This window comes from Notolabrus celidotus, chromosome 16 (assembly GCF_009762535.1).
Source record: "Notolabrus celidotus isolate fNotCel1 chromosome 16, fNotCel1.pri, whole genome shotgun sequence".
Classification (NCBI taxonomy): domain Eukaryota; kingdom Metazoa; phylum Chordata; class Actinopteri; order Labriformes; family Labridae; genus Notolabrus; species Notolabrus celidotus.
The window spans coordinates 22209845-22237481 of NC_048287.1; the positions used below are offsets into that span (position 1 = coordinate 22209845).

Consider the following 27637-nt stretch of genomic DNA (forward strand, 5'->3'; position numbering starts at 1 on the left):
GAGAGAGAGAGAGAGAGAGAGAGAGAGAGAGAGACCCATCTCCTCCTCTTCCTCCTCTCTCAGCTCCCTTCTCTTTACCCACACATGCTCACTCTCCCTTCCCTCTGATGCCGACTGGATGCAGACGGGGGGATTTCCAGCAGCTTCCTGACTCTGTCCTCCCTCTCCTCTCCTCCTCTCCCCACCTCCTCTTCTTCCTCCTCCTCTTCCTTCAACAGTCCGAAGCTTCTCCTCTTCTTCCTCCTCTTCTTCTCCTGCTCCTCACCCATCAGGATGTGGCACTCGGTGGCACTGCTCCTCTCTGGATTCTCCGCTTTGATTCACGGTGAGCTTGCTCGTCTGTATGTCTCTCTCTCTCCCTCTGTCTGTCTTTCATCCTGTTTTTGGGGATCAGATGCAGCAGTGGCACTTCTGTGTCAAAGTGTGATTTTTATTGAAATTCAGGGATTGGATAGTTGTGATGATTTTTCTGTGCATTATGTAGAGGAATAGTAATTGAAAGTGGAGGAAATACAATGTGAGAAATTGGCTCACCTGTTTGCTTGTTTACATTTCTGGGATTTTCCACAACTATATCCCCTTTTTTAACGGATACATGACACAATAAGTTGACCTAGAGGATTATGCCTCTCTCTCTCATTATATATATATAAATATCTGTTTACAGTATAGGTGTTTTAACAGGCTGAATGATCAGTGTGGCCAGGCAGATGACAGAAGAATCGGACCAGTCATATCAAATTATCGCTTTTCTTTCTCTCATTCCACAAGTCTCCTCTCATCCACATCTGCATGCACATCAGGGGATCTCACCCCACAGAAAACAGGTCACAGATCAATTGAACCCTATGTGTGGATTGGCTCTTCCATCTTGTGTTGTGATGTGATGCTGCAACCGAGCTGATGGAGCTCCGGGCTTGAGAAGTCGTAGCTGAATGTGAAGGCTGACAGTGGATGACAGAGCAAAGAGAGAGAGAGAGAGAGAGGGGGGGGGAGTTTCCCTAAAGGCACACGCAGCGAAAGCCTTTACTTCTTGTTTATTTTTCGCGAGACAATTTCTCTTTTAGAAACCAAAGTCCAGAGAGTAAGAGACGAGAGGATAAAGTAGAAGTTTCAGACTAGATCTCCTTGAACTCTGTAACCCTGCTTTAAAGGTCACAAAAAACAACTCCTCCACATTTTATCAAATCACCCCACACTGTCCGTGTTCAGCATCTCCTTTAAAGCATTATATTGATGTTACATAACATCCTAACATCAGTCTGAGTGAAATTTCAAATCCTAGACCTACATTTTGTAATTGTTTCCCTATAGCAGTAACCAGAGAAACCCTACATCTACATCTGTATTTTAAGTCGACTCCCTGACATGGAAGATTTAGGCCAGCAGAGCACAAACAAAAAAAAGTGTTGAGTCTGGAACAGGCCCGAGTCTGTTATCTTTGACAAACAACACGTAATAAAGCAGCAAACACAACATGCTCGGACATTTGTGGTTTATAGCTCATTCTGCTCACACTCCAGTTTATTTATAAGACATCTCTATTCTGCGTTCCACATCACCTCTGAGCATTTCAAAGTAACATTAATAAACCCTCATTATTGCCAGTTATCCCGGTTATGGTCTAATTAGGTAACTATTTGTTCGTCTGTGTGCTCCCTCTGAATCTGTCTTCTGTTGGTCAGCTCTTTCATTTTGCATATTTTGATACAAATGTTAAAAATTTGGACTAAAGAGTTTGACCTCTGCTAAATATTCCATAAGCATAAGGTTAGACCGTATGAGTCAAGATAAGTGTGACTAACCATGCAAAAATATCAGTTTCAGTTCTGCTAATTTCATCGTTAAATCCTGCTCCATCACTTCTTCTCTGGATGTATTTATGGATAAGAAAGTTCAGCTCCGCAGAGTGAGAATCCTCTGATTTAATCAGCATTTTAAAAAATCTATTTTCAGTACTTTTGCCTGACTGTATTTGCACCCCAAAATCTCTGGAGTAGTAGTTTTTTTTTTTTCTTAAAGCTTTTCCTCTCAAGTGATGTGGTTTTACCAAAGAACAAGCTTTGCTCTATATGCTTTTCATTTCCAGGCTGCATAAACACACTTCAGTGGAATGACACCAAAAAAAAGGAGACGAAGAGAGTTGAGGCTTATAGCAGGTCAAAAGAAGTGGAAAAGATGTTATCATTCTCTTCTAATGCACATAATAGTAGTATCCAGTAGTTCACCTGCCCACTGAGAAATATTGGGATGTTAAGTAAGTTTCATTGCCACTGAATGAAACTCTGACTCAGGCTTTCACTTTGGGCTTTGTGATTGACCTTTGAAGGTTATCATTTAGTGAAGGCAGCTGAGAAAGTGCAGCGCTTTAGTGAAAGGCAAACTTCTTCAAGGGAACAATATGTTTTGTGTCTTGTCGTGTAGTAACATGTCGAGTAGTTTCTTGTCTTGTAATGTCTTGTCATGTTTCATGTCGTGTTGTTTCATGTCGTGTTGTTTCATGTCGTGTTGTTTCATGTCGTGTTGTTTTGTGTAGTGTTGTGTTGTTTCATGTCGTGTCGTGTCGTTTCATGTCATGTCGTGTTGTTTCATGTTGTGTCATTTTGTTTTGTGTCTTGTTGTTTAATGTCATGTTGTGTTGTTTCAAGTCGTGTCTTGCCGTATTGTTTCATGTCGTGTTGTTTCATGTTGTTTCGATTTTGTTTTGTGTCTTGTTGTTTCATGCAGTGTTGTTTCATGTCCTGTCCTGTTGTTTCATGTTGTGTCGGGTTGTTTCATGTAGTGTTGTTTCATGTTGCGTTGTGTTGTTTCATGTCATGTCTTGTTGTTTCGTGTGTTGCCATATCATTTAGTGTCGTGCTGTTTCATGTTGTGTCTTGTTGTTTCATGTCATGTCGTGTTGTTTCATGTTGTGTCTTGTTGTTTCATGTCATGTCGTGTTGTTTCGTGTCTTGCCATATCATTTAGTGTTGTGTTGTTTCATGTTGTGTCTTGTTGTTTCATGTCATGTCTTGTTGTTTCGTGTCTTGCCATATCATTTAGTGTCGTGTTGTTTCATGTTGTGTCTTGTTGTTTCATGTCATGTCTTGTTGTTTCGTGTCTTGCCATATCATTTAGTGTCGTGCTGTTTCATGTTGCGTCGTGTTGTTTCATGTCATGTCTTGTTGTTTCGTGTCTTGTTGTTTCATGTTGTTTCATGTTTTGTCTTGTTGTTTCATGTTGTTTCATGTCGTGTCTTGTTGTTTCATGTTGTGTCTTGTTGTTTCATGTCGTGTTGTTTCATGCCATGTCTCGTTGTTTCATGTCGTGTCTTGTTGTTTCATGTCGTGTCTTGTTTTGTTTCGTGTCTTGTTGTTTCATGTCCTGTCTCGTTGTTTCATGTCGTGTCTTGTTGTTTCATGTTGTGTCTTGTTGTTTCATGTCGTGTTGTTTCATGTTGTTTCATGTCGTGTCTTGTTTTGTTTCGTGTCTTGTTGTTTCATGCCATGTCTCGTTGTTTCATGTCGTGTCTTGTTGTTTCATGTTGTGTCTTGTTGTTTCATGTCGTGTTGTTTCATGTTGTTTCATGTCGTGTCTTGTTGTTTCATGTTGTGTCTTGTTGTTTCATGTCGTGTTGTTTCATGTTGTTTCATGTCGTGTCTTGTTTTGTTTCGTGTCTTGTTGTTTCATGCCATGTCTCGTTGTTTCATGTCGTGTCTTGTTGTTTCATGTCGTGTCTTGTTGTTTCATGTCGTGTCGTTTCATGCGGTGTCGTGTTGTTTCATGTCGTGTTGTTTCATGTCGTGTCTTGTTGTTTCATGTTGCGTCGTGTTGTTTCATGTCATGTCGTGTTGTTTCGTGTCTTGCCATATCATTTAGTGTCGTGCTGTTTCATGTTGCGTCGTGTTGTTTCATGTCATGTCTTGTTGTTTCATGTCATGTCGTGTTGTTTTGTGTCTTGCCATATCATTTAGTGTCGTGCTGTTTCATGTTGTGTCTTGTTGTTTCGTGTCATGTTGTTTCATGTTGTGTCTTGTTGTTTTGTGTCTTGTTGTTTCATGTTGTTTCATGTTGTTTCATGTCATGTCGTGTTGTTTCATGCCGTGTCTTGTTGTTTTGTGTCTTGTTGTTTCATGTTGTTTCATGTTTTGTCTTGTTGTTTCATGTCGTGTCTTGTTGTTTCATGTTGTTTCATGTCATGTCGTGTTGTTTCATGTCGTGTCTTGTTGTTTCGTGTCTTGTTGTTTCATGTTGTTTTATGTTTTGTCTTGTTGTTTCATGTCGTGTCTTGTTGTTTCATGTCGTGTTGTTTCATGTTGTTTCATGTCGTGTCTTGTTTTGTTTCGTGTCTTGTTGTTTCATGCCATGTCTCGTTGTTTCATGCCATGTCTCGTTGTTTCATGTCGTGTCTTGTTGTTTCATGTCGTGTCGTTTCATGCGGTGTTGTGTTGTTTCATGTCGTGTCTTGTTGTTTCATGTCGTGTCTTGTTGTTTCATGTCGTGTCGTTTCATGCTGTGTCGTGTTGTTTCATGTCGTGTTGTTTCATGTCGTGTCTTGTTGTTTCATGTCGGGTTGTTTCGTTTCTTGTCGTATCGTGTAGTGTCGTGACATGTCATGCATGTTTCAGGTTAAATTAAAATGTTTTTCTCTTGTTCTGCTTCCCCAGTGTCGCTGCAGGGTCCTCATCAGAGGAACCTGCTGAAAAACCTTCTGAAGGACTACAACCGGATGGAGCGGCCGGTGGGCAATGACTCCCATCCTCTCACCGTAGTGTTCTCCCTCAGTTTGATACAGATCATGGATGTGGTGAGTGCCTACTGATGCAGTTTTTTTACAGCTCTTGTGCGGAACTTTTGATTTATGTTGATTGTGGCGCTACCTATGGACAGAGTGGTACCTGTTATCTCATTGCTTAATTTATAAAATAACCGTATGGAGATAGCTGATGTTGATATTCTTGTTTGCTTTTGTTGCCTATAAAGAGGTCAACATTTAAATGTCAGTCTTTTTCACTACCAGCTAAAAACTCCTCCCAGGAGCTTTAACACATCAAGTTCAGGTTGTTGCATGAATTTCTACTTCCTTTTTTTCCCTTTTATTCATTATTTCTGGTGGTATTTTTTGGGGTCTTTTTTGCCTTGGTGAAAGAGAGACAGGAAATGTGGGGAGAAGAGAGTGAGGGAAGGGTTCGAGGCCGGCAGTCCAACCAGCGACCACTGCAACGTGGACTTTAGCCTGTGCACATGGGGCGCACACAATGGCACCCCAATTATTTCTACATTCTTTGAGAACAAAAAGCATTTACAGCCTCTAGTTTATTGTAAGTGTCTGTTGCTCAGTGGATGTGTCTGTTGTTACCAGAGGGTTGCTGGTTCAACCCCCAGCTCCAACTGTCAACATGTTGGAGTGAACTTAGGGCAACACACCGAACCCTGAATTGCTCCCAGTTGCATAGTAAGACGTTGTTTAAACATGGTGTTCATGTTGTGCAGCAGCCTCTGCCATCAGTGTGTGAATGTGTGTGAGGAATGCAACATAAGTGCATTCAATGTACCATTCTGTTTTGTCAATTAATACGGAAATTTATGGAAATTCTTCTTAGTGCCTAATTACTTTTGTGGTAATTGCCCTGAAACTGTGATTTTGACATTGATAGTCAAAGTGATAACAATGTCGTTGAGCTGTTATCTGTTGTGCGTTTTTATCTGAATTTTGAGGTAACATGGTGACTTTTTGAATCTCTAAAAGCATGCAAAATAAGATTCCACTTTCTTCCTTGTGATTTTACTGCGCAAACATTTTTAAAAGTGAAAGAAACGTGCAAATGTTCTTTTTTTTATGTTTTCAGGATGAGAAGAACCAGGTGCTCACCACTAACATATGGCTACGGATGGTAAGGATGCCTGAGACAATGCCAATAACATGCTGCGTTGAGTAAAATCTTGATTGATCTATGTTTTGTGTTCTTCATCCTGTAAATTGATGACCTACACTTTATAAATCCTTTGATCTGAAGCTGTTTTTAACTCATCCACTCTTTGACAGTAGAGAAATATAGAAAGGTAAAATGATTCAGATCTATTATTCATATGGAATCTGGTAGATGTAAACTGAACATCAGAGGGGACTGGAGCTAGAGCAGCGCATCTTTGGTCCTGTATGATATTAATCCTGTGTGTGTGTGTGTTCCAGAGTTGGTTCGACCACTATCTCCAGTGGAACCAGAGCGAACACCCTGGTGTGAAAAACCTCCGCTTCACCACGGATCAGGTGTGGACGCCAGACATCTTGCTGTACAACAGGTAAAAAAAACACACACACCTGAACACACACACGTCATATTTTCTTAACATATTCCAACAAGTAGTGTCACTCCCTCTTCTGTCCTTCCCCAGTGCAGATGATGACTTTGACTCCACCTTTAAGACCAACGTCCTGGTGAACTCCAGCGGCTACGCTGAATATCTCCCCCCAGGTGAGTCTCTACGCTCCTCCTGACCTTCTTTTTTCCTCCCTCCCTAGTTTTTCCTATCACTCCCCTCGTCTCCCCACGGTGCAATGGCAGCATCTCATTTTGCAGTCTCTGCACGTCTCCCCTGTTTGTACATTGACATTAATATTTTATTAGTATAAAACAAGATCCCTGGTTACTCACTGGTTACAGATTCTCAGCGATACCTATAAATAGGAAACGCTTGCCTCCTCCGTTTCCTGTCTTCACCCAAACGCAAGACCTGTGCAAGCGTGTGAAAGTCAACTCTCCTGGGTTTCCACGTGTCTTTTTGTGCTTTGAGTCGTTTCTTTGTTCATCAGATTTCGACAGATCAAGATCGAATGCCTGATGTCAGCAGGGGGCTGAGTTGAATGGCCTTCTGAAAGAAAAGCGGAGGAAAGCCATCTTATCAATTCCATTCAGCGGCCATGTTTATTAATAAGCTTCAGCTGAATGTAAATACAGCTCCTCAATGCTGCGATCTGGATTCATTCCAATTAGGGAGAGCATAAAGAAATAGTGCTGAGGAGGAGAGGTTTTAACACAGGAAATAATGAGAAAGAAAGCAGGAGAGTAAGCGTGCAGGAAAAGTGGAAGAATGAACAGCAAACCAGATTTTTTTTTCTGCCTCCCTCGCACATGCCAAGTTGCAATTCCTGAGGTATTTTTTTCCAGGCTGTTACTGACAGTAAATAAAAGGCAACAGGTCTGTGGGTGGCAGGTTTTGGAGCGGGAGGCTTGACACACAGTAAATAATTCACAAGGCGGAGGATGCCAGGTGTCTACCGCACACCATCATTTGAAGATCGTCTCTTGAAGCTGCAGAAGGTGTTCTGTTGTTACGTTCGGGCGTAATGGTAAAACAGGAGATAAAATGTAACAGGGTTTTTTTTTTTAAAGCTCATATCTATTGGTTGACATTTGCAAACAGGAATCCTGCATGTGGGTGTTGTAATGCCATCATGGAAGCGCTATTCAGAGTGATGGAGTTTCATTTGGTAAATGTGCTGAGAGAGAGAGAGAGAGAGAGAAAGGGAGGGAGATTGTTTCAAGCTGCAGAGAAATCCAGGTGTCTTGTTTGTATGTGCTTCAAGGATATCTTTTAAAGCAGATTGCATGAGTGTGCACAGATCAGTGGACTGCAAAGGAAATGCTTTCACCCTATCAGAGTTATTTAGTTCCTTTGAAGCTCATAACAGAAGCAATTATGAAGACATCATCCCTTATGGAGCAAATTCAACCTCTTGCAACAGCTTGGTAACATTCACCTGATCTAGAGGGCAGCGAGTTAATAAAAGACAATTTACAACCTCTACTTCACTTTGAATCCAGAATCCAACCTGCTAACCTCCTTTCTCTTCTCCAAAATCGCCTTTCACTCCACTCTGAAGGCTTATTTGCATGTCGGCGGCCTCATAATGAACGCCTTTGAGGGCTGGGAGGCTTCATTGACATTTTGGTTCTGTGTGCGTCCGAATGTCTCGACAGACTTGATTCGTTTATTTCAGTAATTACTTGGAGGGCTGGAGTCCACTGTGAGGATCATTGTGGTTCTCTGTTTCGGTGGGTAGGATATCTGGTGCAAGCGTGTGTCTTTGTGCTTGCCTACGCGTGCATTTATTTTGCATTTCTTCTGTGTCACTCATATGTTCCTGTTACCCGTCCTTCAGCCGTGTTTGGAAACGGCATCTATTTTTGCAGGAAAGTAATGTGAACCCGTGAAAAACAATCCTGCTGCCAGCTTTTTTTAATACACATTCCTTTGATGGAGGTTTGTTTGTAATCTAGTGTGCGTCTGCAGCCTCCAAACTCAATTTCAAAAACAGTAAACTCTCTGTAGACTTGCACAATGTTTATAAAAATCCTTCTCCAGCATGCACTCTTATTTTGAATGCAGTGTTGTGTATAAAAGTTGTAAGCTGGCTGAGTTAAGAAGTCAGGCAGTCAAGCAGCATAGATATGAAATGAATGAAAGATTCTTTCTGACAGGCAGCTTTGTATTCCGTGCAGGTTTTCTGCTCATCACAAGTGGTGCTCTTATCCTTCCCTTGTCACCTCTCTACGTGGAGCTGCAGGGTCAGTGTTGTCGTTTAGTCGATTGACTCTCCTTGTTCTTTTGTCTCTTTATCTCTGTCAGGAATCTTTATGAGCACGTGCAATGTGGATGTCCGCTGGTTCCCCTTTGACATACAAAGGTGTGAGTTGAAGTTTGGCTCCTGGACGTATGACGGCTGGCTGCTTGACCTCCAGATGAACGATGCCGACATCTCAGGCTACATGCCCAATGGAGAGTGGGACCTGATAGGTGAGTGACATCCAAACATCACAAACATCCAGCTTCAGACAGATTGAGTCATTTCCTCTCTGTCTCTGGGCTTGCAGGAGTTCCAGGCAACAGAAACGAGGCCTTCTACGATTGCTGCAAAGAGCCGTATCCTGATGTGACATTTGTTGTGACCATACGACGGCGGACTCTCTACTATGCCCTGAACCTGCTCATCCCCTGTGTGCTGCTGTCTTCGATGACGCTGCTCATATTTGTGCTGCCGGCCGATTCCGGGGAGAAGATCTCACTGGGTGAGCAGATTAAAAAAGAGCCATCATGGAGGAAATGTTTGGACAAAAGGCAGATGCAGGCAAAAAACAGAAGAAGAAGAAGCAAGGAGGGTTAAAGTTTTAGTTCTTAGCTCAGGGAGCTGACACAGAGGGAATCAGTGAGTTTGAGTGAAAGGTGATTATCTTATCTATCTTGTATCGTAGAGATGAGATTTTGGTTCAGGGAGCGCACACCTTTAAATCCCCCGTCTGTCACTAAGATTGAAAACAGCCTTAAATTAATTACTGTAATTGAGTAACTGTAGAAGTAAGTTATATACATTTCCTCTTATAGTTGTCATGGGCGGGGTAAAAAAGCTTAAGACCAAACCCTCCTTTCACCAGGCTCCAAACATGCTTTCATCTGCTGCAAAGTTTAAAATTTGAATGTAGGAGTCTTTGGGGATCTTTCAAGGAACTGCAGTTCAGTCTGATAACTCACTTTGGAAATGAATGTTTGGCATCAAGGCTCTGACTTCTTCAAATCCTGCAGATATATTTTTATTGAGAAACTGAGACAGAGATGGGGAAATATCTCAGCCCTGTATCTGGAGCGAGCGGGTGGATGCTTGGGCGGTGCCGGGGCTGTACAGATACAGGATGCAGTGGCATTGAAAGAGCAGAGGGGGAGATGGGAAGTCTTGCAGCTTAAGTAGATTGCAAACCTGGGCGGCTGTGTTTGGCAGATGATTGTCGAGAATGAAAAGAGTGAGGTATGTGTCGCTGAACTCGAGGTGTCGCTCCAGTTTTTAGTGTTAACATCATTTGTCATTGCTGATTACTTCAGACAGTAGCGCTAAAAGTCTTTAAGGTGGACAAACATAATGTACCGTGGAGGGGCAACACGTTTCTGTTTGGATAGATTTCCATCAATGACCACCTGGAAAAGTCATGCTAAAGGGCAACCGAGCCGTCCATGAACAACTCTAATCTCTTGCTGCCATGCTCAGATGGGAATATAGAAGTAAGTGGAGCATGAAACCCAAAAACTGAGCGTTCACCTCCTGAAATAAAAGCAGAAATATGAAGGAGCGTCAATGAAGCAGGGAGGAGGATAAAAGAGTAAAACGGAAAAGGTTTGGAGCTGAGAGAGGAGACGGATTACAGGATGAAATGGAGGAGGAAGAGAAGGAGGAGGAGCAGAGACGGATGGCTGGGGGAAGAGTGAGTTGAGAGAGTGGAGCTCAGACAGGGGAGGAATTCTGGAGGGATGAATGAGGATGACGGGAAAGAGAGAGGGAAGACTGATGAGGAAAGAAAAGGTGGAAGACGATGAAATCAAACTATAATAAGTTGGAGAGATGGAGGAAGATGTGCTGGGAGGCAACAGCAGCTGCAAATACATCTTATTATCTGTTTCAGGCTGTTGGGAGCGCTAGATGGATGATATTCAACTTGCAGGGCGGTTCAAACTCCAGAAAACACAGACTCTAGACTCTCCTTTGCTTAATTAAAAAAATCAAAGTAGCAAATGATCGATCAATGACAAGGTATTCTGTCGCTTTCTTTGTTACTTATGATTTGTTTTGTCATTTTAAAATCAGAGAAGCCAAATTTCTGATGCCCTTTTCTTCTTTCTATGGCTGTAAATGGATTAACTAAGGTTTGAGTCAAAAAGTCTGTTTTTTCAGACCTCTTTTGACTCAAACAAAAGTATTTAATAATCAAATAATTGTCAGCAAATAATGAGAATTATAAAATCCTTGAGCACCATGAAAACACCATGTTATTGTACTTCTGTTTGTACGCATTGTATCTCTCACCAGGTGCAATGAAAATCTGGATTTTTGGACTCAGTGTCTGAGTGGGAGGGAACTGGGGGGGAGTAGCGACAGCGTCATCAGATCATACCCCTAACCTCCACACAGGATGCATTACGCAGCATTTCTCCACAGACAAAAAATGCAAAGCCTTACACACACGGCCAATTAACCTATTGATGTAATTAAGGCTAGTGAATTGATTTTAGGGAGAGAGCTTACACACTGCCTTCCAGGAAAATACTCTGTCACTCCTCTGATGGAGGAGACATGGGGACAAAGTGGGCGGGTCTTGCTTTTAAATAGAATAAGTGCCATTTTCTTGTGAACAAAGACAACATAAAAGAAGCATTTTTAATCTCCTTAATATCCTTAAAGAGAGTTCATAATTTATCTCTGGACCTGAGACTTTTAATTGAATGCTTCTGAGTTATGCCAGCAAAGCACTCCTTAAATTCTCCAGGTTTGAGAAGTGAGATGGATCGTGTGGAGGCGGATAAATGAAGATTGAGATGAGTTTCTGAGCAGGAGTGTGCAAGGTGTGTGTGTGTGTGTGTATTCATGATGGCCATTTGCTGTGCAGAAGTGCTTTTTCCAGCAGGGGTACAGAATGTCAAGATTTAATTCACTGTACCAGCATTAGCTGGTCATTTACATAAACTGAACCTGAGTGATCATTTATCAGAAAACAGACTGATGTAGTGACTCAGAGGAAAGTACTGGCACTCAGACCGAGGACTGAACTGAACTGAACCATGAAGTTGGTTGCCTGAAAAAACATAGATCCAGAATAAAGTTCTTGTTTGTATCTTCCATCTATCTTCAGGTATCACCGTGTTGCTGTCCCTCACGGTTTTCATGTTGCTGGTTGCAGAGATCATGCCAGCCACATCTGACTCTGTCCCTCTTATAGGTAAGTGTTGAACTGCATGTTTGTTTTCTACATGGAATTTATTACTCTCTTTTGTCACTCTTCTCATCTTTCCTTTGACAAGACCTGTGTACAGAGCTTTCCCATACAACCCAAAACATTTCCCTTAAAGCACCTGTTAGGAATTTTTGGTTTGTGTGAACTCTGGCGCTCCCTGTGGACAAAGTAGTGTTTGCTTAATTGTATGGTATTGATAGTTTTCAGTCACATGACCAGCATGGAAGCCTTCAATTGAGCGGGGGGAGATTAACTACCCCAGAACTAAAATTAGACCCTGGTTCCTGCGGTCACTATTTCTAGCGTAAAGTTCCTGTGGTCAAAACGGCTTAAGAGTGACCCTGTAAACTGGAGACCTTCATCTGAACTTTTCAGAGCTTGTTGAGTTTAAAACAGCTGTTGAAACACAAAATTGGTCCTCTGGAATGCATCCTATTTTAGTTTTTATTAAAATGTGAAAATATCCTCATTAGTTAAGTAAATAATGATGATCTAAAGACGTTTGTGAAAGATGCATCCGGCTGAGAGTGAACATGGTCGCTTTTTAAACTGAAACACTGGTCGATCTGCCATGGCTTTTAAAACTGTTTTAAGTCATGCACAATTTGCCTCCTTCAAATGTTGAATTGGTGAATCCACTTTCAATGCAATAAAGCACAAACAGCACAAGATGAATCTCCTCCATGCTGACAGGCTAACTGTTGTGTCGCTCATGATGATGCGGACCTACCTATGGTGTCATCTTTATTAAATGATCTTCGTCTTTATCTTACTGTCTTCTACTGATCTGGCAGTACTTTTTTTTTCTCTCCATATGTCACTGACTTGATTTGTATCATCTCCACAGGACTTTGGGTCTCGGTGGAAACGCAAACAACAATGGCAAACCATTTAGTTCCTGGAACTTCTAGTCGAAAAGCACCATAGAATCCTTCCGGCAGTATAGATGTTACTGTCTGAATCAAAGTGTCAGCCCAAAAGACTTCACCACCAAAGGACTGCAGTGATAAGCCTGAGATAACCTCTGTAGTGTGTGTAGAGAAATCTTTGCATTCTGCCTGTGATACACATTTTGGATTGATGGACACTTCACATAAACACAGACAAAAAAATGCACAGCTCCGGCACATCACTCCACAGCGGTAGAACTGCCAAAGTTCAAAAACCTCAGAGGAGTGTAATTTATTTTCGCCATCTGTTTGTCTTAAAAGTTAATTGGCTAAATTGATTGCGGGCGCACTGCCGGAAATTATGTTTATTGAGCTTAAATTTGCAGCCAGAGACAGATGCATGGCCATCTTTGCCGAGAGACACAAATCCTGGTCATTAAAATGAAAAAAATAAAAGAGTGGAGTCATAATCACCAGAGCGCTGCCTTCAGCATATTATTTTGATATAAATAACTCAGCTGGTGCATTTTGAATCTGATATAATGAACACGTTGTTCAGTCTCTGATCTCAGATCTGTGGTGGATTCATTGGGTTTTTCTGCATTTTTTGGGTCTTAATTATTTTCAGGAGCATCTTGTTGGCATAAAATGATCTTTCACGTATACTGCGCATCCAGGGAATACTAGAAGCACATCAAATTGCGTCATGATTTTAAATTGATATATAACAACGCCGGATTCTGTTCTTCACCCAGGTCAGTACTTTGCCAGTATAATGATCATCGTTGGGATGTCAGTCATCGCCACAGTCATCGTTCTGCAGTATCATCACCACGATCCAAATGGAGGGACCATGCCCAAATGGGTGAGGCTGAGCTCCAACATTTCATCACAACCCTGTGTGCTTTATCGATACATACATCATCCTTTACAGCTTGTTAAATCCTGTTAACGGCTGGTCACCCTGTTTCAGATGTGATCTTTATTCTGCTCTAGTTCAGCGTTACTGTCACACATGGATGAAATAAGACTAAAACTGTCAGAGCTGAGGACTGACTCTACCTCCTCCATGTCAGTTTCCCTTCACTGTTCTCTTCTCTGACTTCTTCGGCTATGACTCATGCGGCGGTGTCAGTCTGCCTGAGTGTTCATCAGATGCTTCAGCGCAGACTTCAACAGGAGAGTGTTTCAAAGAGCTCTGGATATGTGGGCGGATTCGATTTGACTCCCTCGTCTTATTTTTTCTTGCCTTCTGCTTCATGCTGAAAAATGCATCAGGACCCTTTTCCGGAAAAGTTTAGCTCTAAAGTGAATGTATGAAATAGTAAAATGTGAAAAAAGGTTCTAAAATAACATCATTAAATATAGACATTTTATAGGATTGGTTAGGAGGATGACTGCTCTTTTCTTTGGGAACCCTTTCTTCTATTTCTGTCCTTTAGATAAACAGATGACACAAGCTGGCAGGTCTGCATTAATCGATGCATTCACAATTAGCCCAGTTGCATAAGACTGCAGATGTGCCTTATATTGATACATTACAAGGACACTCTGTTGATGAATGGCCTCTTCATACACTCGATGGCCAATTAACAAAATAATTGATGTGGTTCAAATGAGTGCATCGAACTGGCACAGTTCATAATCGCAGCTACGGAAGGACACAACAACAGCAGCAGCAACGACAAGCACTGCTACCTGGCCGGTTAACAAACACTCAGTGGAGGCTAATTGAGCAGTCATCTGGACATTAGCTTCTCATTAGATACCAGACACCCATCTGGATGCTGTTAGGCCAATATGCTCTTTCAAGGGACATGTAGTGTTTTTCAAAGGGAGTTGTTTTTTTATTTTATTGGAGGAGAGGAAAGTGGAAAATAGAGAAGAAAACAAGATTTAACAGCAGCTAATCTTCTCTTTATCCTAATGCTGCAGTTTACTGGAGCATTATTGCACGCTCATTACTGTCAAGAGACGGTAATCTCACACTCAATCTCTGTGATTCCTCTGTTTAAATTCAACGCTGCCTTTTAAAGTATCCTCTCTGCTTGAAATTCATTTAGAGTTCAAAAAAATCTTCGTAGCCAGGGGCGCTTTCACTGAGCATCCCTGAGGAACTCATACTTCTGCTTAAACAAGTGCAGCTGAATTCTGAGACAAGAAGCAAGGTTGAAAACAGCACGACGTCAATCTTACAATGAAATGAGGCTGTTTAGCAAGCTTACCTGATGTCACGTGAAGGTTAGAATGTGTGGGTGGCTCTTAGTGCTTTAGAGCTTTCTCAGAATTTCCCTGTATGCTTTCATTTTATGCCTCTTCTTGTCCCTAACTTTGATTTTGACATATCTTTCCTTCCCCCTTTTTCTTCCTGCAGGTTCAGCTTGTTTTGCTTCAGTGGGTGGCGTGGTTCCTGCGCATGAAGCGTCCAGGAGAGAACGACGACCCGGAGCGTCCACCGTGTGCCCCTCATTTGCGACGCTGCTCCTCAGGCTCCCAGAGCGGCAGCATCCCGAACCCTCCTGACCCCACTCTTCATCCGCTGCACCCGCAGAACCTGGCTCCTCTCCAGACTGGACCCCTCCACGCGGGGCACCCTCACCTCCACGCCCAGTCGAGCACCAACAACAACGGGAACCTTCTGTACATGGGTTTCCAGAGCATGGACGACCCTTCGATACTCTCAGAATCTCTCCAGAGGAATAACCTGTCCACGGGGCCTCCACGAGTAGCAGGGAGCCCTCCTCCTCACCTCCCGTCTCAGTTCTGCAGCTCTCCGCCGCCTCCTACACCAAATATGGATACTGTAGGCTGCCCCAGCACTGTGTCCAGCGGCGGGGGCTTTGGAGGTGGCGCTGGAGGGCTTGGAGGCTGTTCATCTTCAGGGATAGGAGACCCCCAGCTGCAGGCCATCTTGGAGGAGGTGCGTTACATGGCGGACCGTTTCCGAGAGCAGGACGAGTCTGAGAGTGTGGCTGATCAGTGGAAATTTGCAGGCGCTGTAATCGACCGCCTGTGTCTGGTTGCGTTCAGCGTTTTCAACATCATATGCACCATCTCCATCCTCATGTCCGCTCCAAACTTTGTGGACGCTATTTCAAAGGACTTCGTTTGAAAGCAAAAAGGAGAAAAAGGGGGAGGAAGAGCGTGAAGGAAAGGATGAACAGAATTAAATATAGGATGAAGGATGGAGTGGGCCCGGATCCAAGGAAACACAATTTCCAGTGGACTGTTTGCTCTGTGATTTAAGATCACGGGAGAACTGGGAAATAGAAAAAAATAAATGGTTTTCTTTGCAATACATTCTGTTTTGTAGCTGAAATAAACGCAGAAAACAGATGACGGAGGGGATACAAAATGAACTTAAAGCAAGATTAGGAAGAGAAAGGTGCTTCATCAGATTGTTGACAAGGTGGAATAGATTTTTGCAGTGAATTCAGTGACTTTCAGACAAAATGAGGAGGAAGATATGTCAGGAGGAGAAAAGACTATCAGTCTAATGAAAGCTCTGGTAGAAAAGATTCTAAAGCAAGGAGGAGATTGAGAGAGCAAGAGAGAAAAGAGACAGACCTTTGATTGGACTAGATAAATAAGACAGACATTTGGCTGTTTTATTTTCTCAGGGAGTGAAGACAGTCTTTCACTCCCACATGTCGAGAAAAGACTGCATCGTTTAACGTGATGTGAGGAGGAGCATTTGGGCAGAAGAGAAAGAGACTTTTACAAGGACAGACAACAAAGAGCAGTGGAGGAGCAACACTTCATCCCTCTTGACATTGGTTCATGTTAGGCGGAGTGAGCAGACTGATGTTTGGATATTCAAAAAGCGGACTGAGGATCAGGGAGCTGTGGCAGGGAGAAAAAGAAGAGGATCTCATCTATCATTCAATCACATTCATTTAATGACCGTCAAATTGAAAGACCTTGGTTAATCTTTAAGACTAATCAGCTTTTAAAAGATGAAGTTTCCTCTCTGCTTGCATTTAAATTTCCGAGGCCTTATCTCTTTGAGATGATTGCCAATCTGCAACAATCAGCAGAGATCAAAAGCTGCTCAGCAGCGGTCACAGTGTGCTGTGCTTATCACGACAGGAAACTGAATTAACTGGTCATCAATGATGCACTGGCCAGAAGCTGCACCACAGTGGAGGCTTGTACCAGTGATTACTCATGGAGTAGTTATTTGACTGTATCCGGCAGGCCCTGAAGGCCTCACTGAATTTCATACTAAAGGTTTAAAGACTCAGATAAGAAGTCTTTAAAAGAATACGAGAGGCACAAGAAAGGATAAGATCATTCAAACCCACAAATTTGAATGGAGCGCAACATTTCATCACATTTTTGTCATATGCCTTCAGGTGTTTTTACGAGTGATTTCACATCCATCTTAAATTAAAGTCAAAACTTTAACAGAGCTGTTTTGGAGATGAGTTTGACTTTAGTCACCAGAGCAGTGTTTTAAAATGTTTCAACATAAAGTTTGACCTTCAGCCAGAGAGCATCTGAAGAAAACAGCAACCTTTAGAGAAGTCTCACCTGAGTTTAAGTTTGATTGAACTCTGTCTTCTGTGTCGTGTTTCTGCTGGCATTTTAAATGAATGCAAGCCTAGCTTAGCTCAATCCATTGGCATCAAAAGATTTTAATTCAAACTTTCTGAGGGATGGTCGTCCAACCTCACAGTACAAGTTGTGTTACGCACAAACAATCAATGATCAACAAGTCAACAGGATCTACCTTTCTTATACTAAACCTGGCTGTGCCCCCAAAGCCTTAGTGTTTTCATCAAGGTGAAGAGTTTCTCTATTCTCTTTAAATGTTTGCAAAATATGGAGCCCCTAAAATGTGAGCATTGCAACTCTTTATATATATAAGGTGGTCATTGTTGTTCAACATCTCACTTTGAGGAGAAACCTTTAATGCTGCATAACCTCATACTGCTGTGTGAAAGGTTTGCAAATCAGTACAGTGTCTATCGATTGAATCCGGGGGAAGATTGAGCCGTAATTCAAGTTGAAACAACGTATTTGATCACCTACAGGTACTGTTAGACAACCATTGATATTAGCACTCAACCTCTTCCTCCCTAACAAGAAGTTAGGAAGTGATGTAGGATAAGATAACACTTTATTGATTGAAGAGGTGAAATTGAGTTGTTGCAGCAACACAAGACATGGTTAGCAAGAGCGTAACACAATAAGAATAAGAGTAGAAAAAAATAAATTAAATGATATAAGAAGAATATATAACTGTTTAATAATAGCATTAGCTGGTATCTACTGCTGGCATTAATCCATTTAAGCTATGTTTACTCCAGCAAGAAAGTAAATTCCTAGCTAACGTTATCTAAGAATGTATGACTTTCCAAAGGTGTAGTGCTACTCTAACAAAGGATATCAGTCTTTTACTTGCTAAGTGTAGTTTTAGCTCTGTAGTTGATGAATGCTAATGCTAGCGGCTAACTGATAGTATCTAATTGGTTATCAAATAGATTGTTTTACTTGAAATATTCTCACTTTTCCCTCCAGAATTTGAATGCTTATTCTGTTTCTATAAGCTGATTGATGAAGAAGGAAATTTAAACAACGTTCAACCTGAAAAACAGCAACATGACGCTGAAGTAGCATTTGGGCTTTACACCCAGACTGCTTTCAAAACCGCCTGCTACATACTAGCTACATCTGCTGTATGCAGTTGTCTAAAGGTAGTATGTAGTATGACAGATCTGTTTAGCGGGAGGTTGGGTCAGGCGTTGCTAGTTTTTCAGTTTCAGAAAGTGGAAGTAAACAACGGACAAGCTGATATCAAAACCGCTTCTGTAGTATCCACATATGATTTAAAAAGTTAAGAAGTGGTTTTAGATCGTTGTCACCTTTGTGATGACTGGAAGTGACAAGATTCACCAGCATTTCTTAAGCATTACTTCACTGTAAATGTAACGGACCGTTAAACGTCTGGTACAACTCCACCACAGTAGGTGGCAGTAATGCACCTAAAGATGAATGTTAGAAGAATGTTAGCGCTGTACATTGTGGGAAACAGTACTCAAAGTAGACTGGTCCACTGCATACCGAGAAATTTTCCCAAATCAGTACGACATTCGGGTACTTTTGGCATACTGCAGATTTTGCTCTTGTTCACATATTGCACACTACATGTTGGACAAATCAATACGTACTGCTTGTAGAGTAGGCGGTTTGAAAAACAGCCCCAGAGTAGGATGTTGGATAAAAATGGCCACCATATTAAAATAGTCAATAACCCAATTTCCCAACAGATTGTCGTTGCTTGTCTTTTCAGTTACTTATCATCAAGATCTGGTGAAATGTGGACAATTAGTCAGATATCTGATATTTAAGAGATTTGAAAATCAGGGACTGAACAGTACAGCGCTCTAACAGCTTTTTCCTTTCCTTCTGAGCATAACATCACAGGAAAATTAACAAAAATATCAGGTGAAAATGTCTCGACAAAATGTCAAGGATCATACTTGTAATAAATTTTGAAGTTTCTGCTCCGTAATGAGTGAACTATTTAGCTCTTATTCTTAAAGGGCAAGAGTTAAAGACTGAGGGAGTGATTTAGACACGGTACAGGATTATGAAAGCAGGATGAGTCATTTGAAATTGCTATAAGCAATAGAAATCCAGTTGCAAGTGTACCTTGAACAACTCTCTCTGTATAATTGCTGAGTCTCTCTGAGCTGCACTGCCTTCAGGGGGGCGTCACACTCTCCAATATCAGGTATCATGTGGTTACAGCTTTGGGGCACGGCTCACCAAGAAAGTTAAGAAATATCAGAAAAATGTCCTCAGCAGCATCTTTTATTCTGTTTGGGGATTTACAGTCGTAGAAATGTACGATTTTTTGAGTCCTTCCTGCATAACCCACTTCAGTCAGTTTGTTGTATAAAACAAGATGAAAAACCTCTGTGTTTGCCTCCGTTTGAGATGCTTATACCTGTGAATTGAGGAAAGTAAACTTACTATCCAACCACACATTCTTTTTGTAAGCAGAGATATAAATAAGTGACTCCTCAGTTTGTCTGACAGTGCCAGGAAAAATCCTGAAAACCAAACAGCAGTGCAATAGAGAAGGCTGGAGTTACTCTGTGTATTCAAATTGTCAAAATCCCTTTATAAAAGCAAAACCTACAGTATTAAATCTGCGTCTCAGCCCTTCTCTACACTATACATGGCACACAGCCCAATACCATTTCTTTCTGATAAAGACATAATCCTTAAAATTGGGTTAGGAATATATGTTTCACTTGAAAAGGGCTAAATGATCTCATAACTCAGACGGGCATTGTAGTTTCTGGCAAACATGAATCAAACGTAACAAAATTTAGCATTTGTCGGAGACTCTTTAAGCCCTGGATTAAAACATATTAGATGCTCCAGTGAGTATTTATAGCTGCAGAACAATGTACATGGACAAACTTAAGAGGGGTTATTATATTGATTTTCAAGCTTTATATCCTCCCTCTGGTAGCTTTGTAGTAGCTTTACATTATTTACAGTATAACTTCTTTGGTTTTCTTAACATATACACACATACACAATAGACACAAGACACCCAGCGACACCATGAAAAATAATAAAGGCAGGGGGTTGCAGATCTAAAAGACCCACAGATAGTCCTCAGTTGCCAATACCAGCAACACCTTCAAAAAGGAAGGCTGACTCTCCTTCTTAAAGATTCCTGGGTTTAACAGAGTTTCATTTCTTAAAAAAGAAAAAGAAACAAAAAAGAAACAAAACTATATACATAATAATAAAAGAAGGGACAGTACGTTAATAATAAAGAAAAACATTAGTGGGTTAAAGTCAGATCATTGGTTAATGTACAGAATAAAGGATACTTTGAATCTTGGAGGTTATTTCATCATTATCATAACAGCGAATATTCTGGGTTACACAGTTAAGTCTCATCAAAAAATGTTAGAAATGGCTTCCACACTTTTACAAAGTAATTATATGAATGACGCCTACTAAAGCAAATTTGTTCATATTTGGCGTTATGTGTTCGATGTTTAGAGCTGCCTTCAGTATCATCCTGGGATTAACCTAATGATTTGAAATTTTGCCCACATTTAGTATCGACATCAATCGTTGTACCGCCACTTTAAACTTTTTTGAAAACCCATAGAGTCCGATGGCAGATTCACCAGGTATAGACCGCCCATTGAAGCCTAACGCAGACAGAGTTTTTCCTTCTCTTTTGTTATCTGCCCGTTTTTGTTTTCATAATCCTGAAGATTTTGGTCTTTAAATGAGGCAGGCTTCTATTCTCAGTTCATCTCTTGATGTTTATGTAAGGGTTCATTTTGAAAAGATTTGGCTTTTTAATGCAACGTCTCACCCCCACAACTCAAATGAGTCACCAAAACAACTTCATTCTCAACCCTACTTCAAAAGGATGCCAATTATGCATTCTGCATTACCATCACCTCACACTTGTGTGTTTAATTTGTTGCATCACAAACTATCCAGAGCCTTTTGTTTCTATGAGGGGAGTTATGATGGGTTCTACCTGAGAAAAGTTGACCACATCCTGACCTACACTGTCTCCAGCGGCTGTACACATGTACTCTCTCACTTTGAATTAATCTCTATACCTCTCTTCATCTTGTCTCCTCTCTCTTCCTCTCTAATGTCAACTCTCCTGGCAGGCGGAAGGTAAACTTCCTGCTGTGCAGTTTGCAGAAGGATGCTCTCCTTCCAGCACATACTGACGTATAAACACTCCCATCTGTACAGATCATCTCTCATCCTGAAAAATAAAGGATTCTCTCTTTTTATAATACAACCTTTGGTCTGCACGCTATCTCTCTCTCTCTGTGTTGTCTTGCCCGACACCCAAAAAGAAGAGAAAAATGACAGAGCGAGAGGGTAAGAGAGGAGGAAAGAAAGTGCTGACGCGCAGTGGGAGCTGGACAGGGCCTTAATTGATCACTCGTTCAGGAAGGGGAGACGAGGGAGGGGGAGGGGAAGGGAGAAAGAGGAGGGGAAAGTTAATGGAGGAAAGAGGAGGGCATACTGGGTAATTCATCGGATTTATGAGGGACAGAGTCAGGGGAGATGGGGGCTCAGACAAGTATAACTCAGTCACAGACATCAAATGAAAGGCCACTGCTGTACATCACAGCACAAGGAAAATATATACTCCAGAAATAAACAGAAATTAGAGACATATTTTCATTGAAGTCCATCAAGCATGGAGGCAGTGGATGTGTGTGGCCTTCGCTGTCATCCAGTCAGTATGTCAGACAGAGTAAAGAGTCAGGGGTGTATTTATAGTATAAGCTGGTCCTTATTCAGCCCAGGCAAAGGCTCCCTGTTAACTCTCGTTCTCTCCGAGGTTGAAAAATGTGCAGCGCTAGCAATCTAGCAGCACTTAGATTTACTGTGTTCACTCAGATGGAATAAAAGAAGAGAGGGAGTGTCTGTGTGTGTGTGTGTGTGTGTGTGTGTTCTCTGTGGGGAAGATGAGCTCCAGGGTTTGCGTATGCACTGAATCAATCAGCTGTTTTTGTTTGTTTTCTTTCCTCAATTCCAATGTTGAAAGAGTGGGCCAACCTTGAGACCTTATGATATTTTACAATATGTATAAGTCCACTGAACCTCACTGGAGGCACATTAGGCAGCACTCAGCTCTGTGACTGTAAATGAGGTGGCCATATATAAGCTAAAAAGATGCAATAAGCGCAAAGCATACAAATGAAGCAGCCTATGACTCAACCTGGACGAAAAAAGCTACACAGCCAGAGATATACACATGGCATGAAAACACATTCATTCATCCATAATGTACACATAGCCCTCATACAATTACATACTAGCTACACATGTTGAAACATATTTAGATGCACACCTGTTCTCTCTAAGAGTCCCAGTGTGCTCTGCTGCATGATCGCATCCCCACATCTTGCGGCTGAGGCCGATCAATGCCTTTTAATTACCAAGGGCCCAAAGCGCTGGTCGATACAGCTGACGAGAAACAGAGGGAGAGTAAGAGAGAATGGGAGAGTGAATGAAAGAGAATGAGAGATAGAGAGAGAGAGAGAGAGAGAGAGAGAGAGAGAGAGAGAGAGAGAGAGAGAGAGAGAGAGAGGAGAGAGAGAGAGAGAGAGAGAGACGGTGATTGATGCTCTCTCCTCCCCAGCAGCCTCCCTACAGTTGTGTCGTTAGGCTTGATTAATCCTGCCCAGCCACATTCAGTCACTTTACAGACCGCTGTTTAACCAGCGCAGGCCGCCGTGGTCACAAGGTTAAGTGGACACAAGGCGTCCGCCCTGATGAACAAAGGCCTCTTATCCAATAACTCAAGGGTGGCTGACGCTCTCTACAGAACTGGCTACCCGCCTGTTATTGTCTCGTCACAACTAGCATGAGTTTTTATGTCTTACTTGACTGCTTAATGGTATATGGAAAATGAACCTCCAAGGTAAGTGACATGTCACCTAATTCAAACTTTCAACTAATTTCTACTCGGGGACTCGTAAGTATTGGAAAAGGTGTAGCTAAGTTACTTATTTTTCATGTTGAGGTGATCAATAACCTTTTATATTTGTCACTTGCACAGTAAATAATGATCTAGGATTCCTGGAGTCATTTATTTATTTTAAAGAGGCACTTCAGCGTCCTGATATTTCACCTATGTCAAACTGGGAGACACAAGAAAAAGATTAGAGCAAGACTGATCAAAACTCAAGCAACAGAGCCCTGGATAACCCGACTTGAATCTCTTGTCAGGCTTAAAGCTATAAAGTAGTTTGTTAATTTATTGATAGATCATAGGAACATATTGCACTAAGTATTTTGATTGTTTGTCAAGAATTTTAGCTATTTTTAAAACATTGAATTTTTAGACTGTCTTTGTCATTTACTACAGGGAATGAAGAGTGTTTAGGTTTTTGATTTATCTTCTCTGACCGACAAAGCTCTTAATGGTCAGACACCTTCAAATCTTAAAGAGCTCATAGTTCCCTATTATCCCCTCCAGAACACTACACTCCTGACAGCATACCAACATTGCTTCTCGTACCTAAAGTCTCTAAAAGTAGTATGGGAGGTCGAGCCTTCAGCTATCCGGCCCCTCTCCTTTTGAATCATCTACTAGTCAGGGTCTGGGAGACAGACTCTCCTCTGTCACTTACTTTGAGTCTTCCTGTCTCATATAGTTACTAACCATAGACCTTTCTGGAGTCCCTGAGCTCCCTTGTCTTGTAGGTTCCTCTGGATCACTGCTGTAGACTCCAGCTGCTTCAACCACTACTATGCATCTCACCACTATCATCTCTCTCTTTATCTCCCTCTATCCCTCTTTCCAACCTCAACACAGTCTCAGCAGATGTCTAACATGAGTCTGGTTCTGCTCGAGGTTTCTGCCTGTTAAAGGAAGTTTGTCCTTGCGACTGTAACTTACTAAATGCTGCAAAGTGCTCTGCTCATGGTTGATTAAGATGATATCAGCCTGTATGATGGGTCTAGACCTGTTATGTTTTGATATGATTGATATGATTTATGATTGATTGATATTTGTTAAAAAAAAAAGAAAATGTGACTTAAGAACTGTCCAGTAAGTCCAATGTTTCAAACAAATCCATGTTCCAAATATTTGATCTCTCATAAAGTTTGCTCATTTGCTGTTCTGGCAGCCTCCAGACAAAAATTGTTGAGGTACTTTTTTCCCCTGTATAAGACAGAAAAACGCCAAAATGCAAAGCTAGACCAACATGCGATCAATCCATACACTAGTTATTTTCAACAACAATGGTTTTTGTAACTTAAGATAAAATGAGGGACAAAAAGGACTTCAAACTTAAGGACAAGGCTGTGCTGTGCTGACATGTGATACGACTCAACAGTTTCAGACTTTCTTCATTAAGTGATATAAAGCTTAAAAGGTTGTTATCCACTTCTCTCTGGAGAATGTTGCAATTCAGTGCAACTCAAAATATTTGAAGAACATAAGTGAAAAAACAAACAGGGATAATCTAGGACTTCCGTGCATTAAAGGTGTTGGAAGTTTTTATTTGAAACTATTATGGCTTTCAATTATGCATTAAATAATTAAAACAAGTTTTTGTTACATAATATTTTTTGGGATTCCAGATCCATTCGTCTATTCTGAGCGCCAGATGAGGAACTGACACAAAAAAAGCAATCGGCTTGGCACGGTGGCTGAACACACAACAAAAGACCCGCAAGGAATAAATCCAACAGCTTAAGACCACCAGAGCTGTTTGCTGTTTCTGTGTGAAAGTAAGAATGGCATGCTGGAGAGACTGCTGCACCGTTTCCATTAGAGCCGAAACACAAGCGGAAGTAAAGTGGACTTAACACATTTTCCCTGAGGTGTGACGGCTGGGTAAGCAGCCACTTTGTGTGTCTGAGGACATTATTTTAACCTGACAGCAAAAATCAGTCGACTGTTAAGAAAGAAGTGTCACTTTTCCCCTCCTTTACTCTGCATGTCCAGCATCCAGACAGATTTAGGTCTACATTTTCAGATTATCCTTCAGTTAGGAGTCGATTAATTTTGAAACAGTTTAAAAGACATTAAAACATTTAGACAAGCTCATTTAAACATATACATTTGCTGTGAAGCAGTTCCTGATTACATCTTTCAAGTCGCCTTCTTTCCCTTTAATCTGCTTTAACACAGACATTCTGATGATTTTTGATCCTCAGTACTGGAAGAAGTAGCCTTTCACCAAATTAAGCAATATCCCTGCATGAATAAACTCTACGTCAAGTACAAGTCCTGCATGCAAAATTCACTTAAAGTAAGAGAACGATTTGCATGCATGGAGGCTGCCAAAGTTAAAGTGTTTCAAGCTAACTATGCTAACAAGCTCTATGCATATTTTCATTATCTGGAGAGTTGTTAAATTCAATTGTACAAAGGCTGTGTCTGTGTGATACCTTATAGGCCGACTACATTTAGCTAATCTCTGCTGTCTGTTCAGGCAGGTGAGATCTGGAACAACATACTGGTCCCAATATGGGAATGCCCCACTTACTCCACATTTACAACCATCTTAAACATTGGTTAAAGACACATCAGGTCTACAATCACTTATTTGTTGAACCTGCAGCCATTGCGATGAGGAATATAAGGGGTGGGTGCTGAAACGGCTTGGCCAACACGCCACCGATGTATTTTTTCCATCTGTTGTTATTTATTTTATTTATATATAGTTATGAACTCTGATTTACCTGCTGGAACTACTGATGACGGGGGACATGACTCGCCGCTGATTGGACTGGTCTATTCTTTGACCCGGAAGGACATGGACAAGGGCATCTGATTTGGCGTTGTGTTTTCTGATGTGCCTTTGTGATTTGCACATCAGGGCCACCGTACAAAACAGAGCAAAACATGTTTTGTTATTCTGTACCTAGCTGCCGGACCAGAAATTCAACTGTTGGAAGACAAGCAGAGAAGAAGAGAGAGTGGTTGTTGTTGAAGGAAGTGAAGAAAGAGCAGTTGTTGTTGAAGGAGAAGAAAAGAGAGCGGTTGTTGTTTTGTGTAAAATAATTTGTATTTATAGAATTTTATGATAGCAGAAAATTGAGGAATGGGGGACCACAGACATTAGTTAATGACAGAGTTATGTTTGAAGAGATGAAGCAAAAGTATTCTGTTGTCTGCTGGACAGGTAAAAGTACAACCTGCTGTAATGTAATATTTTTAACAATGTTTATTTGTTTTAAATTGTATTGTTATTGGAAAGAAACGTTGCAGTTTGTGGCTCCCGCTCACAGAGCAAACGGTTATGCCAACGGTTTATGACTTTTAATTATGTCTTTTAGTTTTTTGTCTGCAGGTAACACAACACATTGTTGGATAACTAATTGCCATTTTCAGGCAAGCTTTTGATCCTCCACAGCATCACTTAGGTGATGCAAAGGGTTAGGAACAGAAAGGTTCATTCTGTAATATGACAGCTAGATATTCCCATTTCTAAACACTGGACCTTTAAAGCTAAGCTAGAAATGAGCGAAGAGGTGGAGTTCAGGCCGTAGATGACGCCTAGCAAAAAGCAACAGTGCCTGCCGGTTAGTTAAATCAGGAATGCCTTTAATTATGCATAACTCTTGGCATTAATAAAATCAAAACTGATGAAACTAAACTAGATCGCTGCATACATTTCAACCTGAAAATCCCCAGACTGGTGCTTCCTGGGTGTCAGCAGCATCTAGACTTAATATGCACTATAAAGGCAGTAACTCTTCTTGGGGTCAGGGTAGCAGTGCTGCATTTTTTGTTGCTAAGTGACTGTTACAGCTTCTATTGTTGTATTGAGACATTTCATCAGTATGAATACAAATGAGGCTCAGTAAGAGTTAAAATAGTATTAACAAGGATTTGCAGGGATTACATTTCAGTCAATAGTCACACCTGATGGATAATGTGTATTTACAGTGGATCATTTAAATTCACTGAGTCTGACAGAAGAAAAATGTAAAGTGAGGGCAGGTGCTGAAGTCGAGGTTGCGGCCTCAGCATAGAGTCCCACGTGAGACAGCTCTAATAAGATGAGTATTTTCACCTCAGCACTGCCAATACACACAGCATTTTATGGGCTGAGTTCCGCTGGGTGCATTAAGAAGCCCTGTATTTTTGGTTGAGTAATGCTTCACCTCAGTTTACCACTGCCTCCCAACGGACTACAACAGTGAACAACATAAAGATCTGTGCAGTATATGACCCATCAAAATGCCACTTTTCCTATTCCTGGGTAAGAATAATGTGCCGCCATAGACCTTTTATTAGCCACCACGATCTTGTCATGGGAGCTGTTATGAACCGCACGGCAATTCTCATTATCCTGCATACTTTGGGGGGTTTTCAAGCGAGAGAAGTACATTTTTAAAAACAGAATGGACATTTGACTATTCAGACAAGCACTACTTATATCTACTGATCAATAACAGTGTGCTCTGTCTTTCTTTCTCAGGATAAGAAGCAGTAGTTTACTTTTC

General features: G+C 41.4%; 1 protein-coding gene and 1 long non-coding RNA gene across 3 annotated transcripts; one reads left to right on the top strand and one right to left on the bottom strand.

Moving 5' to 3' along the window:
• On the top strand, positions 1-19805 carry chrna11 (cholinergic receptor, nicotinic, alpha 11). The gene is made up of 10 exons (XM_034705663.1): positions 1-325; positions 4647-4786; positions 5829-5873; positions 6173-6282; positions 6376-6455; positions 8611-8778; positions 8856-9050; positions 11655-11741; positions 13402-13511; positions 15021-19805. The coding sequence occupies exons 1-10, from the start codon at positions 274-276 to the stop codon at positions 15756-15758; spliced, it is 1725 nt and encodes a 574-aa protein (XP_034561554.1). The 5' UTR covers positions 1-273; the 3' UTR covers positions 15759-19805.
• Positions 6303-26276, bottom strand: LOC117828491. Of its 2 annotated transcripts, none has more exons than XR_004634408.1 (2): positions 25868-26276; positions 6303-6852 (listed from the first exon to the last, which is right to left on the bottom strand). It is a non-coding gene; the product is annotated as an uncharacterized LOC117828491 (long non-coding RNA). The 2 variants fall into 2 exon arrangements; XR_004634407.1 differs by lacking the exon at positions 25868-26276 and adding an exon at positions 14872-15977.
• Between the last annotated feature and the right edge of the window lie 1361 nt (positions 26277-27637).

What these genes read in the sequence shown, in the direction of transcription:
- chrna11 (XM_034705663.1), top strand. Translation starts at nt 274, where the DNA reads ATGTGGCACTCGGTGGCACTGCTCCTCTCTGGATTCTCCGCTTTGATT. An exon ending in TGATACAGATCATGGATGTG is followed by an intron (nt 4,787 to 5,828) that starts GTGAGTGCCTAC and finishes TTATGTTTTCAG; the next exon opens with GATGAGAAGAACCAGGTGCT. An exon ending in CTAACATATGGCTACGGATG is followed by an intron (nt 5,874 to 6,172) that starts GTAAGGATGCCT and finishes TGTGTGTTCCAG; the next exon opens with AGTTGGTTCGACCACTATCT.